At 34.0% G+C, this 19,419-nt stretch overlaps 3 protein-coding genes across 3 annotated transcripts; 1 reads left to right on the top strand and 2 right to left on the bottom strand.

Annotated features, from left to right (window-relative positions):
• Positions 1-615: 615 nt before the first annotated feature.
• On the bottom strand, positions 616-3,163 carry LOC100257449 (putative receptor protein kinase ZmPK1). Its single transcript, XM_002283052.5, has one exon. The coding sequence runs from the start codon at positions 3,086-3,088 to the stop codon at positions 686-688; it is 2,403 nt and encodes an 800-aa protein (XP_002283088.2). The 5' UTR covers positions 3,089-3,163; the 3' UTR covers positions 616-685.
• A 6,417-nt stretch (positions 3,164-9,580) lies between these two features.
• Positions 9,581-12,291, top strand: LOC132252593 (putative receptor protein kinase ZmPK1). The gene has a single exon (XM_059734873.1). The coding sequence runs from the start codon at positions 9,706-9,708 to the stop codon at positions 12,112-12,114; it is 2,409 nt and encodes an 802-aa protein (XP_059590856.1). The 5' UTR covers positions 9,581-9,705; the 3' UTR covers positions 12,115-12,291.
• Positions 12,292-15,541: 3,250 nt separating this feature from the next.
• Positions 15,542-18,212, bottom strand: LOC100247193 (putative receptor protein kinase ZmPK1). The gene has a single exon (XM_002283066.4). It carries the CDS (start codon positions 18,066-18,068, stop codon positions 15,663-15,665), a length of 2,406 nt encoding a protein of 801 aa, XP_002283102.1. The 5' UTR covers positions 18,069-18,212; the 3' UTR covers positions 15,542-15,662.
• Positions 18,213-19,419: the final 1,207 nt, after the last annotated feature.

The raw sequence follows: 19,419 nt of genomic DNA, 5'->3' as shown, positions 1-19,419 counted from the left end.
AAATAAATAAATGAATGTCAAAGAAGGTTGAGGTGGTAGTGCGTGATGTATGAGCTCTCTAAAATGGTTGTCCCAAAAGTCAAAACCTACGATATTTAAATTAATTCACTAACATACAAATACCTAAAATATATCAATTAATATTGTAAAAGAAGAGTTTAATAAGATAAGAGTACGAAGGAGAGATATTGGGAACAAAATTCCATGTAATATTTATTAGTAAAATTTTTATTTTATATAAAGTTGGGAGGAGGATAGCAACAATATTGAAGAGATATAGAGGAATAGATGATCGTCCATTCTAATTGATCTAGTAAGAAGTCCGGTATTTTATAATAATTAAAAAACTATTTATAAATTATAATTATAAATTTGAATTAAAAAATAATATCAAATTTTGATAACCTCTTAAAAAATACTTTAAATATAGTGACATAATATTAAAGATTTTCTAAAAAAATTAAACAATTTTTTACTTAACATTCGAGAAGATTGACATTAAAATTTATAACCAAGTTGTATCTTTTAAAAAGATACTTCAATATAATTATATTGTATGTTGTATCAAAAGATTCGGCTTCTCAATTATTCTACTTAAAATTACTGTCTTTTTACAAATATCATAAATGGGCGGAACAGGTACAGAAAGCCACCTCACTTGGGCCCCATACGAGGCATTAATTTATTAGTAGTGATGATTGTTTCCACGTTCGGGGCGGAGAAGCGTCTCGACCACCTGACTCATGGTGGGTCTTTCATCCTTGTCCAATTCCACACATTGCAAAGCCACTGCTACTAGAATTTCCATCTCACCCATGTCATATTCGCCTTCCATCGACGGGTCTAGGATTTCTTTCATCCACGAAGCAACCGCAGTTGCTCCATTCATCTTCCCTTTCACCCATGCCACCAAACTCTGACGTTCCCCTATGCCATCTGTACCGTGGATGGCCATTGAAGCACTCCTTCGGCCGGTAACCATCTCCAGAACCACAATACCATAGCTATAAACGTCTACTTTGGAGGTGATGGGGAGGTTCAAAACCCATTCTGGAGCCATGTAACCTCTTGTTCCTCTGATCCTCGACAATCTCGAATTGTTGATTTCTCCTCTGTTCTGTAACTTTGACAGGCCGAAGTCTGCCACCTTTGGCTGATAATTAACGTCTAGGAGTATGTTTTGAGGCTTCACATCGCAGTGTAGAACCCACTCCAAGCACTCTTCGTGTAAATAAGCCAGGCCTTTTGCTGTGCCCACCGCAATGTCGAACCTCTTCTGCCAATCAAGTGTATTGGAAGTGAGGTTTTGTGCTAGTGATCCATGCTCCATGTATTCATAAACCAAGAGCCTGTGCTTCCCCTCAAAGCAATAACCCCACATCTCTATCAAGTTCATGTGGTTAAGCCTCCCAATGGTACTTACTTCTGCCAAGAATTCAGATTCTCCTTGGTTAGCTCCACTGAGCTGCTTGATGGCTGCCACTCGGTGGTCTGATAAGACACCTTTGTATACAACCCCACCTCCTCCTCTGCCAATCTCCTCACTGAAACCCCGTGTTGCTTTCTTCAGCTCAGTATAGGTGAATTTTCTGAATCCCGTGGCAGCTAAAATGTAGCCTGGCGGATCTGTACTGGTGTTTTGCTGGGCCTTCATCAAGAAACACCACACCATACAAATGCAAACCATCTCAACTGCTCCAATTGCGCACGCAAACCAGAGGATGAACTTTAACACTTCATTTTCGTGGGCTTTTGCATAAGATCTTACTAGCTGCTCTGAGCGGTTGCCAGAGCAATCTAACATGAATTCCTTAACCGGTTTTTCATAGGAAAGAAGACTAGCTTTAGGCAATTTTAGGTATATATGTCCTACAAAACTAGGCGAGCGGTATCCGTTGAGCAACAGCCGCTTAGGATAACATTTATAAACATCCGAATTATAGCTGTATTGATATCCTATGCAGCCACATATTTCCAAGCACAGTTTTTCACACATCTGTAAGGTGTAATTGGGGTAATAGCCATAATCATAGCCGTAGAACTCAACGTGTGGGAGTAGGAGGAAACCAACCTTCTGTGAGTCGCAAGAAAGATTGAATTTAGGTATGCATCCATAAGTTCGGTCAGTGCGATTTTTCATCTCATATCCAGGTATGCAAGAGCATCTCCTTCCACTCCCAGAACCAGGCACATAGGTACAAATACTGTTGGGTCCGCATATTCCATGAATGTTGCATTGTAGCGTGATGGCTTGCCAAGTAACAACCCACTTATTTCTCCTTTCCTCAAAACTGTATAATCGTAAGTTGCCATCAATATCCAGGGTCAATCTTCTTTGGACTCTCTCACCAAAATCCGAGGACTGAAACTTAAAATCGTCGGATGAAGAAAAATAGCCAAAGTTATCTAGTAATGCAGTTCTGCTGCTGTTGTATGCCGATCTTCCCGCCTGCCAGCTTACAAGCCACGATGGGGGCCAGTAAATGCTTGAAGCGTCCCGCCCATCGAAGACAAGACTGAGGACGTTATTGTTGTCAAAATAGAGCTTATAAAACCCTGAGAAAAAGTTGGTTTTGGTTCTTGAAGAGACGAGTCTCGTATTTCTGGTGAGTGGTTGGTGAGGGAGAAGGGTATCTGTTGGTGAATCGAAACTTTGCCATTGAATAACACCATCCGAGGTACGCAGCACAAGGTTACCAGTGTTGAAGAGGTGTAATTGCACCGGAGAAATCCCAACCCTCTTTATGGTCCAAACTATGAACCGCCCAGCATCTGTTAAGATAAGATCACCACTTTCTAGCAGCGAAAGCTTTGAGAAATTCCCATTAACTGGTTGGTTTCGGTTTGCCATCCAAACAGCGGTATGTTTGCCGTCGTAGGATGGTTTGGTGAACCATATGGCAAGACAATAAGCATTATCACCGACGGGGTAGAAGCCAGCTGAGAAGATTCCACTTTGTGAAATCAAAACTTGTTCAGGCTTTCCAACTGAGAGGGATGAGCCTTGACTCAAACTGTCGAGGGTGGACGATGGAAGTGGAGAAGATAGAAGCAGAGTGAGAAGAAGCAAAAGAACTGGCGCATCCATGTCATCTATGAAGTTGGATCAGTTGAAAAGGCCGTAGGGCTGAGCTTGAATCAAATTCTGGGAAGGAACACACAAATAATACTAATATTTATGGAAAAGACAAAGTCGCTCTTGACTTGTGCGGATGGTAGCAATTCCCATGGGAAGGTGAAAGCTAGATGGAATAAAAATGTTAATAATGATGATGATGGAATATGAATGCCCCAGGTTCCAAGCTGCAGCCTCGTGTTTTGGAAAACGACCCAGCTGGGCAAGCTTCCACAGATAAGTTAAATTGTGCATTTTTCCTTCAACCGCTGGTCAGATTTTGTCTCCTAAGACGCTCACCCAATGACATGTTGCTGCCGCCTTCCTTTGCAGGAAATTAATTGTATGGGAAGGTTCCCATGGGTCAGGATTACATGAGTTTCACAAAGATACAAACTTTACACCTGTGTTTGTATTTTTATGTTTGGTTTCTGAAATTTTGAGGTAAAAAAGAAAAAAAAAAGAAAAAAAAAAAGGGAGTGGAGTGCTCTGTGAAGTATTTGGAAAATATGGAAAAAGAAAGGAAAGAAAAGTTAAAAGGAAATAAAAATAGATTTTAAATTAATAAATTATTTTTATATATAGATAAAATTATTTTATTTAGTATACTGTTTCTCTATTTATATACCTTTTTAAGTATCATGTAAAAGTAAAAAAAAAAAAAATTTAAAGCTGATAAATTATTTTATATACCATCTTAAACTCATTTAAGTTAATATATTATTTTTTATATAAATATCAAATAATTTAAAAATATGTAAGTTTTTAATTAATTTTAATTATATCTTATTTTTTATTTTTATACTAAAATAAGATATTAAAAACCTATTTTTCTTAATATTCTTTTTCTTTTCTTAATAATTTTTTGAAACCAATCATAGTATTAATCTATCTATACTGGCTTATCATCTAATATAGTAATATGAGGTATGAATAAAAGTACAATTGACTATTCTATTTTTATTAATAATTAAATATAAGATATAATTTAACCTCAGAGAACTTTTTTTTTTTTGTGTAATATTGTTACTTCCTTATCATTTGAAAGTTACTTTCTGAAATACTATTGAATGAACTTATTTAGCCAAGTATATTATTTTCTTATTTTATTGTACTTGACGTAATAAATTAATAATGCATGCTGTTTTTATTTATTTTAATCATTGAAAACAAGCTTAACAATTTAAATAAAATATTAACTAAAATAAAAAATAAGAAAATTTTATAATGAATAGATTCAAACACCATCAATCAATAAACTAGATACAAGTAGAGCTGGGTAAGGCCTAAGGGGCACCTACCCCTTGAAAATGTTAAGAATAAAAAATAAATAGATTCAAACACCATCGATCAATAAACTAGGCATTGACATAGAGCCAGATAGAGCCTATGGGGGTCATCTCTCCTCATGAAAATGCTAAAAAATAAAAGATTCAATTTTTACAATATAAGAATTTGAACTCAAGACAGATAATGTCTCCCTTAACAATAACAAGTCTTGACTATTGAGCTAAGGCCTATATATGCATTAATAGTTGCCACCCTTAAATCAAATTGTTGGTTACGTCACTAAAACTAGGTACAATTTATTGGGTAATACAATTACTTCAAGTGATTATGTATTCTATACAAGATACAATACTATATGAAAAAGGATAATAGTATATTTTTATCTTTACGTGTCTATATATATTATTAGAGTAAATTTCATTTCTGTCTCTTAAGATTTTGAGAGCCATGCATGCTTACAATATGCTACAAAAGCTAATCAAGCGGATCCGCCCTGTACAACCAACAACTACAAGGGTCCAACACAACATGCCACTGTCAAGTATTTTATTTGAAGAGATGTAATCGCACCGGAGAAATCCCAACCGTCTTTGTGGCCCAAACTATGAACCGCCCGGCATCTGTTAAGATAAGATCACCATTTTTTAGCAGGGAAAGCTTTGAGAAATTCCCATTAACTGGTTGGTTTCGGTTTGCCATCCAAACAACCGTATGTTTCCCGTCGTAGGATGGTTTGGTGAACCACATGGCAAGACAATAAGCATTGTCACCGACGGGGTAGAAGCCGGCTGAAAAGATTCTACTTTGTGAAATTAAAACTTGTTCAGGCTTCCCAACTGATAGGGATGAGCCTTGACTCAAACTGTCGAGGGTAGACGATGGAAGTGGAGAAGATAGAAGCAGAGCGAGAAGAAGCAAAAGAACTGGCGCATCCATGTAATCTATGAAATTGGATCAGCTGAAAAGGCTGTAGGGCGAACCTTGAATCAAATTCTGGGAAGGAACACACAAATGAAGTTATAAGCGAAGGCCTAGGATAGTTTATACTTTATACGTCGTTATGAAATCTTCGGATGTGGGCCAGAGCTTCCATCCACGAGCTCGGTCTCTTTACCAAACTACACCCTCCCTGAGTAATTTTTTTTATGATGGACAAGACATCATACAAAAATATCTTTAGGTATTTTTTTTTTTGAGATCATTTAGATAAAAATATCCTCATTATTTTCTTATAAAAATAATTATTTTTTTTAAAACTTATATATAGATATTTGAAATAAAAAATAACATTTATATATATATATATATAAAAAAGTTATTTTTCCACAAAAAAATATGGAAATGGTTAAATTTTGGATTTGAGAATTATTTCATTTCTTATAACCAATTAAAACTCAACATTCTCTATTTTTCTTAATCTCATTCACATTATATTTGAAATAAAAAATAACATTTATATATATATAAAAAAAAAAGTTATTTTTCCACAAAAAAAATATGGGAATCGTTAAATTTTGGATTTGAGAATTATTTCATTTCTTATAACCAATTAAAACTCAACATTCTCTATTTTTCTTAATCTCATTCACATTTCCCATCAACTCAAATGTTAGAAATATATCGTTAAATATGGATACATGGTATTTAAATTTTATGGATATATCGAAAATATCGAATAAATATCGATGAATATTTTGACAAAAATATCATATCAAACACAAGTAGTTCAAAATTCATATAAAAAGCTTTCAAAAATATGATGAAATAAAAAAATATATATATTAAAATTATTTTGTAACTACCAAACATGATTAAAGATAATATTTATCAAATTTTCATAAAAAAATAGCTTAATTTCCTTTAATATATTTATATTAATTTATTTTAACATTTTAAAAATATTTTTATTAAACCATGTTTTATTACATTGTAAATAAAAAATTAAATTGATTTATATAACATATTTTATTTAAGATTTAATTTCTAAAATTTTATTACAAATATTGACAACTTTTTCTATTAAAATTAATTTATTTTAATAATTAAAATTATTAATAATTTGTTTTATTAAATTAATTTTAATTTATAAAATATTAGAACTTCATTAATTTTTTTTATTGTAACAATTTTTTAGTAAAATTATATTTTTAATATTTTAAAACAAAAACATTTAAAATTAAATAAAATTAAAAGGATAAATATAAGAAAAATTAAGAGTGAAGTGATAGTAATTTTTTTAAATAAAATTAATGTGATAAATATAAAAAATAGTTAAAAATGAAATGATAAATTAAAAATGAATAATTAAAAATTTTAAAAACAGGATAAATTATAAAATTAAAAAAAAAAAAAAAACTGCCACCAAAAAAATGGGTTGCTAATATTTCACCACAATTTTTTTTATACCACTGATTGCCCAAAGTTGCCATACATCCCAACTTATCACCGAGATTTCGTTGATTTTTCAGTGAAATTACCGATTTTCTATCGATTTTTCTCCCAACGGATTATCATGGTGGATTTCTTTTATCATGGCATATATTTTTTTTAGATACTATCTTAACCAACCTTATGTACTACCTTAGTAAAACTTGGGTACTACCTATCTGAAGCCTCGGAATTTCATTTGTGGATATTACTTACTTCATTCTCAACCAAACCTTGATCGAGAAAGGATAACCGGTTGACCTATTTTATGTCTAAAACTGAAAAGGACACCAACTTGCTCTTAGAAAGTTGAATGAGCTTAACTAAAGTAGTACCTAAGGTCAATTAAGGTAGTATTTAAGGTAAATTAAGGTTATATCTTAGGGCTATTAAGGTAATGTCTAAGGTACAGTCACTAAAATACAAAAGGTGAACCAATTGACCACACTAATTAATTACAAAATGACATGCTCTAAAGGTCACAAATGAAGTGAGTCATATCCACAAATGAAGTTCTGAGGTTTCACACAAGTAGTATTCAAGTTTAACTAAGGTAGTACCAAAGGTTAGTTAAGGTAGTATCTAAGGTGCAGTCACCAAAATACCAAAGGTGACCGATCAAGGTTCGATCAACAAGTTCGTCAACACCCAATACTTTAAAAGTCTCCTGCGCTTCATTTTTTGCACCGTTTCCTTTGGTTCTTCAAGGGCTTTGTCGATTCGGTGGTCTAAGAGAGATGTTTGGTGCTATTTATGTCTGATAAAGCTATATTGAATACGAATTTGCGAGTTTAGGACGCATTTGGAGGTTAGGGTTTTAGTTTTTGGGCATCTACTCTCTCCATCTGAGCTCTATTTCGTTTTTACCGAATTGTCTTAGACTCCCATAGCTCCTAGACGAGAGTTAACTGTAGTTAGGGCTCAAGGCAAGCGCCTAGCTGAGGCGTCTCAGCCAGAGGCATGTCGAAAGAGGCATTTTGACACCGCTTTGGAGTTTCAGTTTTGGGTTTCTAAATTGAAATAAGAGAAATTTTGGGTTGTCATGAGTGAAAAAAGATGAGAGAAAACTTTCAAATGAGAAAGGAAAACATTTAGATTAGGTAGTCGGGTCGGGTGTTTTTTTTTAGAAGTTAAAAATTCAAAATTTAGTGTTTTTTCTTAAGTTTAGTGGTCCTGTTGACATAGAGGTTAGGATGAATAAAATTGTACCAATATAATCAAAATGAGCGGAGCCAACAGTTGTATCAATAATTGTACCAATATAATCAAAATCAGGTTCCATATTTATTGAGATATTATATTCAATAAGTGAGTCTTGAAAGAAAGCAGATGAATAAAATTCTTAGCATTAGTTCATCTTGGCCCACAAAGGCGGCGAGAAAACAACTATTAGATAGAATAAGAAAAGGATAAAAGAGAGGGAGTAATACCAACGCTATTATTTTAAATTCAATCTTGATTGAATAAAAGAAAATGTTTTACCCTCAAATCGCAATAATTAAGCGTTTAAAAATTAGGGATAATAATGTTTTGGATCTATCTGGGCATAATCAAGGGGAAGGATATAAAATATGAAAACACTCATATACCCTTCAAAACTATTTTGAGTGTTTTCTATTATAATGTTTGACAAACTTTTTTATCTTAATTTTTTTTAATAATTATTCTGAAAATTTATTATTTTAAGAAAACTATTTTTTTTAAAAAAAAATATTCTAAAAATATATCATTTTTAAAAAAATTTTGACATGTTTTTAGTTATTTTTTACATATATAATTTTAAAAATATATTTTTTTCAATATGTTTGATTTTTAAATAATAATAATAATAATAATAATTTATTATTATTTTTTTTAAAATGGTGTTTTTTTTTTCAAATCATTAAATGAAATTAAATTTTATTGAAGTTTATAAAAAGAATAAAATTTAAATTAATGTTTTTCTACTTATTTTTTTCATAGTCAATAAATATCATTTTTAGAAAGATAAAAAATTCATATCATTTTTTTTAATTTTCATACTTTCTTTAAGTATTGGACTTAAATGATAAACTTATATGAATCAAAACTTAATTTTTTTGGTCCAACTACATCCAAAACACAATTACACCTAAAAATTAACTATAAATTTAGGTTTTAAAAGTTAAGATTCTTTTTAAATATTCAAAATTCTGCAAAGAGGGAACTTGTGAAATCCATTGGCTCGATTAATTTCTTTGAAGTGTTACTTGGTGAATGGTAAGTCACCCCACAAGTTGTGACCGTCGTTTCCCATTTGATCTTTCCCTGCTTGGGCCAATCAACATCAGACGTCACCTCTAAAATAAAACTCATAAAGGCCACAGGCCAGTCAGAGAGTCCCGGTTTCAGTAAATTTCATCACATTCATTGTATTTGGATCCAAACTGTTCACAGGTCAACCTTTGAACAGGCAACTTGGAACAATAAGCTTCTGTATGGCACAGAAATCATATGGCTCAGACTCACAGTTGACGAGTTCAGCTACATGGAAAAGAGATCAATTTAACATCTTATTTCTAGAATCTTTCTTCAAAATGACGTATCTCATAATAATTTTGTTGTTCCAAGTGGAAACTACAAAATTTGAATGGCCCAAGTCATCCAATCAAAATAGATCCCATTAAAAATAGCGGGTCTTCATCCCATTATTTTGACGTTGACATGAAATGCTTTTAGAAACCCAACACGATGGCACAAGCAAAACTTGGCCCGAGGGGCAATGTGAATTTCCCCCCTTCACCCCAGTCAAGGAGTCAATTTATTTTCTAAACTCTGGTAGCACCGTACACTTGCATTCTCCATTGCAAATATCTGATCAGGAAACAGAGCACATAAACCATATCCCAAAACTCATGGATAGGACAGTTGGTTTCTTTGTTTTGGCTTTGCTATTAACTTGCTATCCATCTTCATCTGAAACGTATGATACTCTGAGCGAAGGCTCGTCTCTTTCCGTGGAGAAATCAAATGATCTTCTCATTTCAGCAAATGGTATATTCTCTGCTGGGTTTTATCAGGTCGGCAACAACACTTTCTGCTTCGCCATATGGTTTACAAAATCATGGGGTGCAACCACAGTTTGGATGGCGAACCGTGACCAACCGGTCAACGGTAGAGGCTCCAAGCTTTCTTTGTTGAGGAATGGCAATCTCCTCTTAACTGATGCTGGTAAAATCATGGTTTGGATGATCAACACCGTTTCAACCTCATCTGCGAGATTACAGCTCCTTAACACCGGCAATCTTGTTCTATATGCTTGGGAGAAGACGGTGATTTGGCAGAGCTTTGACTCACCCACAGATACTCTTCTTCCTCACCAGATACTGACCAAAGATACCAGCCTTATCTCCTCAAGAAGCCAAAGCAACTATTCTTCTGGTTTTTATAAGCTATTTTTTGACAGTGATAACGTCATCCGCCTTCTCTTCAATGGTACTGAGGTTTCCAGCATCTACTGGCCAGACCCAAGCCTGGTGACCTGGGATGCTGGAAGAAGCACATACAACAACAGTCGAATCGCAGTATTCGATTCTTTGGGTTATTATAGAGCATCAGATGATTTGGAATTTCGGTCAGCGGATTTTGGTGCGGGGCCTCAGAGAAGATTGGCCCTCGATTTCGATGGCAATCTTAGAATGTATAGTCTAGAAGAAACGAGAGGAACCTGGTCGGTTTCATGGCAGGCTATCTCCCAACCATGCCAGATTCATGGCATCTGCGGACCCAACAGTCTCTGCAGTTACACCCCTGCTTATGGCAGAGGATGCTCTTGCATGCCTGGATTCAAGATTGTAAATTCAACTGACTGGTCTTATGGGTGCGCACCAGAAACTGATATCGCTTGTAACCAAACTGAGGTGGGCTTCTTCCCACTCCCTCATGTTCAACTCTACGGCTATGACTATGGTCACTACCCCAATTACACCTATGAAAGCTGTGAAAATCTATGCTTACAGTTGTGCAAATGCAAGGCCTTCCTGCTAAATTTTAGCGACGGCCTTTACGGTTGTTACCCAAAGACCCTCTTGCTTAATGGATTCAGTTCGCCAAATTATCCTGGAACCATGTATCTAAAACTGCCTAAAGCTAGTCTCTTTCCCAGATATGATCCTCTTGAAGAATTCACCATAAATTGTTCAGGCAACACTCGTTATATACAGCTAGATACAACATATCGCAAGGGCCACGAAAATGGGTCATTGAAGTTTTTGCTGTGGTTTGCCTACGTACTGGGAGTTCTAGAGGGGGCAATTGTCTTGCTGGTATGGCTTTTCTTATTTTGGGTACACCATGATCCAGTCTCGACCATGCAAGGCTACATCCTCGTTGCAAACGGGTTTAAAAGATTCAGCTATGCAGAGTTGAAGAAGGCCACGCGAGGTTTCACCCAAGAGATTGGAAGAGGAGGTGGAGGAGTGGTATATAAAGGTGTATTGCTTGATCGTCGAGTGGCAGCAATCAAGCGCCTCAAAGAAGCCAATCAAGGAGAAGCAGAATTTCTAGCAGAAGTGAGCACCATTGGAAGGCTTAATCACATGAACTTAATAGAGACGTGGGGATATTGCATAGAGGGGAAGCACCGGCTGTTGGTGTATGAGTACATGGAACATGGATCCTTGGCACAAAAGCTATCTTCCAATACTCTTGATTGGGAGAAGAGGTTCCAAATAGCGCTTGGCACGGCCAGAGGCCTAGCTTATTTACACGAAGAATGCTTGGAGTGGGTTCTGCACTGTGATGTCAAGCCTCAGAACATACTCTTGGACTCTAATTACCAGCCAAAAGTGGCCGATTTTGGGATGTCGAAACTGCGAAACAGAGGAGGGCTTGACAATTCAAGTTTCTCGAGGATCAGAGGAACCAGAGGATACATGGCTCCTGAATGGGTATTCAACCTTCCCATAACCTCCAAGGTAGACGTTTATAGCTATGGAATCGTGGTTTTGGAGATGGTGACAGGGAAGAGCCCAACTGCTATCCCCGATACTGATGCCCAAGGAGAGACAGAGCAGCGTGGGTTGATTAAATGGGTGAGGGATCGAATGAATGGGATTGGTGCCAGGGGGTCGTGGATTGAAGACATCCTGGACCCTGTGATGCAAGGCGAATGCGACCTGCGCCGGATGGAAATTCTGATTGGAGTTGCCTTGGAATGTGTGGAGGAAGACAGGGACTCAAGACCCACGATGAGCCAGATAGTTGAGAAGCTTATGTGCCCGGAGGAGAGGCCGGAGGAGGACGGCTACCTCTCCATGTCCTGAAACATTGGTACAGAGGCTTTAGTCAATACATGTTTCAAGAAATAAAATAGGAAAAAAAATGAATTGAAGGTAAAATTAGATGAAGTGAAAAACGAAACGGTGCAGTTTGAAAAATACTAAATTTGAATATGATATCCTAATGTATATATCTTTTAATAAATGTTGTTTTTTCCTCTTTATCTTTCTTTTGAGAAATTACGAAATTCTTACTCAAGTCAATATATCACCACCATCTTCCCTTGGCATAAAAAAAATTGGTCCTTAATCCATTCAAGTGTTTTTTATTATTTACTTATTTCAATTAAATTTAACACAATTGTTATTTCTCTCATGTCTACTTTGGAGACTAAAATTTTCTAAAATAAAAGATTTTATAAAAGAGTAGAGTAGATAACGTCCAACATTGCAATGAAGACATTTAATGTTTGGTTTTTTACTTAATTTTAAATAAATTTTAAAATTAAATAATGGTTAATAATATCAAATATTAAATTATTTTTTTTATATTTTATTTCTATTAAATAAGTAAAAAAAATTAATAAATTATTTTTAATATTTAGAAGAAATCATATATTTTTTTATTTAATAAAAAATTTTGAGAAATAAATAATAAGTTAACAAAAGGTTTTAAAAAAAAACCAAAATAAAAAATTAAGAAAGCAAACAATACTTTAGTTTTTTAACATTATATAATAACTCCATGACGTGAGAAAACACTTGCTCATCTTTTTCTTTTAGGACAATAATTCTAAAGCTAGAATTTTTAGGGGATAGGCCATTAGTGTTTTGGGATATGTCTTCGTTTCACCTTTTTTTTCCTCCCTTTACGTTCCTCCATTTTTGTTTATCGGGTACTTCACTTGATAAAATCAAATTTTGAATTACAAATTTTTTATCACATCAATAAATGATTAATAAATACAAAACATGAGCGTTAGGCCTTCTATAACGTCAATTCGCCTCTTTCCCCGCTAATATTTAGACCCATGATCACAAAAAAAAATGGTACGCTTAAATGAATTAAATTTTCAATATGAGACTTTCTACTTGTGTCTTATGTACATGACGGCATGCCAAGTCTTTAAATTCGATGCCCATAAAAGTAACATAACACTTTGTTTGTGAGTAAATTCTAAGCCGTGTTTGTATATGAGAAAATACAAAGAAAAGAAAAAAGGGAGAAAAAGTGATTAAAAAAAAAAAAAAATCCATCTTTGATTATGTATGAAAATGTTGCATGTTAAGCTATATGCATATGATATGTTTTTAGTGAAATAATATCCTCATATATGTTTTTATAAAATCAATATAAAAAAAGGGAAGGAAAATAAAATTAATATAAAAAGATAATAACATCCATACTTCACATGATAAAAAATTTTGTACTACTAAAAACGAGTTTTAAAAAATTAAGTGAAGCAAGCATTGCTCCCCATGGCCCATTGGTCTTTCAACTCAATGAAATTGGTCTTTCACAATTGAATAATACAAACGGTCCATGCTCCAAATCCAACCACATGAGATAAAGCAAAGAAGAAAGAAGAAGAAGAAAAAGAATCTATGTCATATACTATAAAATTAAATCTAAATTTTATAAAAATGTATTTTATTTGGGCATGATCAAAATTATTTGTTTATATTAGTATAACTATTATTTGTATATATTAGTATGATTATTCTTGGGTAAATGAAAAAGATAAAATGTCTTCACAATAATTAATTACATAAAAAGATACTAACTTGTACCATTTGTACAAATGTTTAGTTTGTAGCATTAAAATTTGAAGAAATTAAATGTGAAATAAGTCCAAGGCTTCACATAATATATATGTTTCATTAGTGTATTGTAAAATCCAATCAACTATCAAGAAGGAATGTTTGCAAATATTATTTTTCAGTAATTAAAATTATTTGTTAACATTATTTTTTTTCTTATTTGAATTTTATGTCAAATCATTACAAAAATATTTTTCTACCTTTTTGTTAAGTAGAAAAATGCTTGATTAATAAAAGAGATGCATGTCGACATACATTTCAAGACTCCTATTGTAAATATATTTTAAATGTTTTCTTTCAATTTTCTTGTTTGATTCGAACCAAACGAATACATTGATATCACATTTACACATATATCTAATTTATTTTCTTTTCCTTTAGAAACAATGTATAAGGGGGTGTATACTAGTTATACAAAATATGTATAAAACACTTTATTAAATTTTATACCAATGCACTAGCATACGTTCTTTTTGTACATACACCATCTCATTCATTATGTTAGTGTTTATACATAATATATAATATATGTAAATTGATTATATATGAAACATTATATTAATTTTATACTAATTATTGAAGGTATGTCTGAATAAAAATAAAATAAGAATTTAAAATTAATAAATTGTAATTATAGAAAAATTTGTACCTTTCATTGTTTTAGATTAAATAATTTAAAAATATATAAATAAGAGAAAAAAAAAATTATATTTTTAGTCTTTTTGTTTCTTTCCCCAAGAGCCAAACATAACCTCAACTGATTTAGGTCAACATGTTTACGAAAAGACACTCATAAAAAGTTAGGGATTCAAATATTTTTAATAATAAATTTACAGAAAGAGGTCTTGAGTTGAAAAAATAAAATAAAAAAACCTAATAAAATACTTTGAAAATAGACCTTTGCTGGGCGGCTCTCGTTCATTTCACTTTCAATCATTATTCTACATGTCATCCACCATATCTGATTTGATGTGTTGCCCCATTTCCACCTCCATCTATGCAAGACCAATAAAATTACATTTTGTCCTTATATGTTATATGGTGACCCACAATTTTCCATTTCCCTTTCACATTCATCAAAATTTCCTAAGCAATGATATCACCGAAAAAATAATTAAAATAAATGAATGTCACATTCATCATATATGTAGTATACCTTTCATATATGTATACTACATAGAAAAGAATTTGTTCCATGATGAAGAGCAAAACTTAGAAGTGTTACAAATTATGTGAGGGTAAGATAAGAGTACGAGGGAGAGATATTGGGAATAAAATTCTATGTAATATTTATTAGTAAAATCTTTATTTTATATAAAGTTGGGAGGAGGGTAGCAACAATATTGAAGAGATATAAGGGAATAGATGATCATCCATTCTAATTGATTTAGTAAGAAGTTCGGTATTTTATAATAATTAAAAAACTATTTATAAATTATAATTATAAACTTGAATTAAAAAATAATATCAAATTTTGGTAATCAAGTTACCTCTTAAAAAATACTTTAAATACAGTGACATAATATTAAAGATATTTTTAAAAAAAAATTAAATAATTTTTTACTTAACATTTGAGAAGGTTGACATTAAAATTTATAACCAAGTTGTATCTTTTAAAAAGACACTTCAATATAATTATATTGTATGTTGTATCAAAAGATTTGGCTTCTCAATTATTCTACTTAAAATTACTCTGTTCTTTTACAAACATCATAAATGGGCGGAACAGGTACAGAAAGCCACCTCACTTGGGCCCCATACGAGGCATTAATTTAATAGTAGTGAAGATTGTTTCCACGTTCGGGGCGGAGAAGCGTCTCGACCACCTGACTCATGGTGGGTCTTTCATCCTTGTCCAATTCCACACATTGCAAAGCCACTGCTACTAGAATTTCCATCTCACCCATGTCATATTCGCCTTCCATCGACGGGTCTAGGATTTCTTTCATCCACGAAGCAACTGCAGTTGCTCCATTCATCTTCCCTTTCACCCATGCCACCAAACTCTGACGTTCCCCTATGCCATCTGTACCGTGGATGGCCATTGAAGCACTCCTTCGGCCGGTAACCATCTCCAGAACCACAATACCATAGCTATAAACGTCTACTTTGGAGGTGATGGGGAGGTTCAAAACCCATTCTGGAGCCATGTAACCTCTTGTTCCTCTGATCCTCGACAATCTCGAATTGTTGATTTCTCCTCTGTTCTGTAACTTTGACAGGCCGAAGTCTGCCACCTTTGGCTGATAATTAACGTCTAGGAGTATGTTTTGAGGCTTCACATCGCAGTGTAGAACCCACTCCAAGCACTCTTCGTGTAAATAAGCCAGGCCTTTTGCTGTGCCCACCGCAATATCGAACCTCTTCTGCCAATCAAGTGTATTGGAAGTGAGGTTTTGTGCTAGTGATCCATGCTCCATGTATTCATAAACCAAGAGCCTGTGCTTCCCCTCAAAGCAATAACCCCACATCTCTATCAAGTTCATGTGGTTAAGCCTCCCAATGGTACTTACTTCTGCCAAGAATTCAGATTCTCCTTGGTTAGCTCCACTGAGCTGCTTGATGGCTGCCACTCGGTGATCTGATAAGACACCTTTATATACAACCCCACCTCCTCCTCTGCCAATCTCCTCACTGAAACCCCGTGTTGCTTTCTTCAGCTCAGTATAGGTGAATTTTCTGAATCCCGTGGCAGCTAAAATGTAGCCTGGCGGATCTGTACTGGTGTTTTGCTGGGCCTTCATCAAGAAACACCACACCATACAGATGCAAACCATCTCAACTGCTCCAATTGCGCACGCAAACCAGAGGATGAACTTTAACACTTCATTTTCGTGGGCTTTTGCATAAGATCTTACTAGCTGCTCTGAGCGGTTGCCTGAGCAATCTAACATGAATTCCTTAACCGGTTTTTCATAGGAAAGAAGACTAGCTTTAGGCAATTTTAGATATATATGTCCTAAAAAACCAGGCGAGCGGTATCCGTTGAGCAACAGCCGCTTAGGATAACATTTATAATTATCCGAAGTATAGCTGTATTGAAATCCCATGCAGCCACATATTTCCAAGCACAGTTTTTCACACATCTGTAAGGTGTAATTGGGGTAATAGCCATAATCATAGCCGTAGAACTCAAAGTGTGTGAGTAGGAGGAAACCAACCTTCTGTGAGTCGCAAGAAAGATTGAATTTAGGAATGCATCCATAAGTTCGGTCAGTGCGATTTTTCATCTCATATCCAGGTATGCAAGAGCATCTCCTTCCACTCCCAGAACCAGGCACATAGGTACAAATACTGTTGGGTCCGCATATTCCATGAATGTTGCATTGTAGCGTGATGGCTTGCCAAGTAACAACCCACTTATTTCTCCCTTCCTCAAAACTGTATAATCGTAAGTTGCCATCAATATCCAGGGTCAATCTTCTTTGGACTCTCTCACCAAAATCCGAGGACTGAAACTTCAAATCGTCGGTTGAAGAAAAATAGCCAAAGTAATCTAGTAACGCAGTTCTGCTACTGTTGTATGCCGATCTTCCCGCCTGCCAGCTTACAAGCCACGATGGGGGCCAGTAAATGCCTGAAGCGTCCGGCCCATCGAAGACAAGAATGAGGACATTATTGTTGTCAAAATAGAACTTATAAAACCCTGAGAAAAAGTTGGTTTTGGTTCTTGAAGAGACAAGTCTCGTATTTCTGGTGAGTGGTTGGTGAGGGAGAAGGGTATCTGTTGGTGAATCGAAACTTTGCCATTGAATAACACCATCCGAGGTACGCAGCACAAGGTTACCAGTGTTGAAGAGGTGTAATTGCACCGGAGAAATCCCAACCCTCTTTATGGTCCAAACTATGAACCGCCCAGCATCTGTTAAGATAAGATCACCACTTTCTAGCAGCGAAAGCTTTGAGAAATTCCCATTAACTGGTTGGTTTCGGTTTGCCATCCAAACAGCGGTATGTTTGCCGTCGTAGGATGGTTTGGTGAACCATATGGCAAGACAATAAGCATTATCACCGACGGGGTAGAAGCCAGCTGAGAAGATTCCACTTTGTGAAATCAAAACTTGTTCAGGCTTCCCAACTGAGAGGGATGAGCCTTGACTCAAACTGTCGAGGTTGGACGATGGAAGTGGAGAAGATAGAAGCAGAGTGAGAAGAAGCAAAAGAACTGGCGCATCCATGTAATCTATGAAATTGGATCAGTTGAAAAGGCCGTAGGGCTGAGCTTGAATCAAATTGTGGGAAGGAACACACAAATAGTACTAATATTTATGGAAAAGACAAAGTCGCTCTTGACTTGTGCGGATAGTAGAAATTCCCATGGGAAGATGAAAGCAAGATGGAATAAAAATGTTAACAATGATGATGATGGAATATGAATGCCCCAGGTTCCAAGCTGCAGCCTCGTGTTTTGAAAATGACCCAGCTTCCACAGATAAGGTTAAAAGTCTCCGTCCACTTCAATAATTGTGCATTCTCCCTTCAACCGCCGGTCAGATTTTGTCTCCTAAGACACTCACCCAATGACATGTTGCCGCCTTCCTTTGCAGGAAATTAATTGTATGGGAAGGTTACATGGGTCAGTATTACATGAGTTTCACAAAGATACAAACTTTACACCTGTGTTTGTATTTTATGTTTGGTTTAGGGAAAAAAAAAAAAGAAATATAAGAAAAAAAAAAAGAAAGAAAGAAAAGTTAAAGGAAATAAAAATAGATTTTAAATTAATAAATTATTTTTATATATAAATAAATTTATTTTATTTAGTATATTTTTTCTTTATTTATATACCTTTTTAAGTATCATGTAAAAGTAAAAGAAAAAAAAATTAAATTAATAAATTATTTTATATACTATCTTAAACTCATTCAAGTTAATATATTTTTTTATATATAAATATCAAATAATTTAAATATATATATAGGTTTTTAATTAATTTTAATTATATCTTATTTTTTATTTTTCATATTAAAATAAGATATTAAAAACCTATTTTTTTAATATTTTTTTTCTTTTCTTAATAGTTTTTTTGAAACCAATCATATTATTAATCTACCTTTACCGACTTATCATCCAATATGGTAATATGGGGTACGAATAAAAGTACAATTTTTCTATTCTATTTTTATTAATAATTAAATATAAGATATAACTTAACCCAGAGAGAATTTTTTTTGGGTTTAATTTTGTAACTTCCTTATATCATTTGAAAGTTACTTTTTGAAATACTGTTGAATGAACTTATTTAGTAGGATAGAGTATATTATTTTCTTATTTTATTGTACTTGAAATAATAAATTAATAGTGCATGCAATTTAAAACTAACTTAATAATTTAAATAAAATCTTAACTAAAATAAAAAATAAATTTTTTTTAGAATGAATAGATTCAAACACCATCAATCAATAAACTAGATATTAGTAGAGTTAGATTGGGCCTAAGGGGCACCTACCCTTGAAAATGTTAAGAATAAAAAATAAATAGATTCAAACACCATCAATCAATAAATTAGGCACCGGAGCCAGGTAGGGC

This window comes from Vitis vinifera, chromosome 18, assembly GCF_030704535.1.
Source record: "Vitis vinifera cultivar Pinot Noir 40024 chromosome 18, ASM3070453v1".
NCBI classification, from domain to species: Eukaryota; Viridiplantae; Streptophyta; class Magnoliopsida; order Vitales; family Vitaceae; genus Vitis; species Vitis vinifera.
The sequence above is the reverse complement of the archived record's forward strand: the minus strand, read 5'-3'. Positions and strand labels throughout refer to the sequence as shown.

What these genes read in the sequence shown, in the direction of transcription:
- LOC132252593 (XM_059734873.1), top strand. Translation starts at nt 9,706, where the DNA reads ATGGATAGGACAGTTGGTTTCTTTGTTTTGGCTTTGCTATTAACTTGC.
- LOC100257449 (XM_002283052.5), bottom strand. Translation starts at nt 3,088, where the DNA reads ATGGATGCGCCAGTTCTTTTGCTTCTTCTCACTCTGCTTCTATCTTCT.
- LOC100247193 (XM_002283066.4), bottom strand. Translation starts at nt 18,068, where the DNA reads ATGGATGCGCCAGTTCTTTTGCTTCTTCTCACTCTGCTTCTATCTTCT.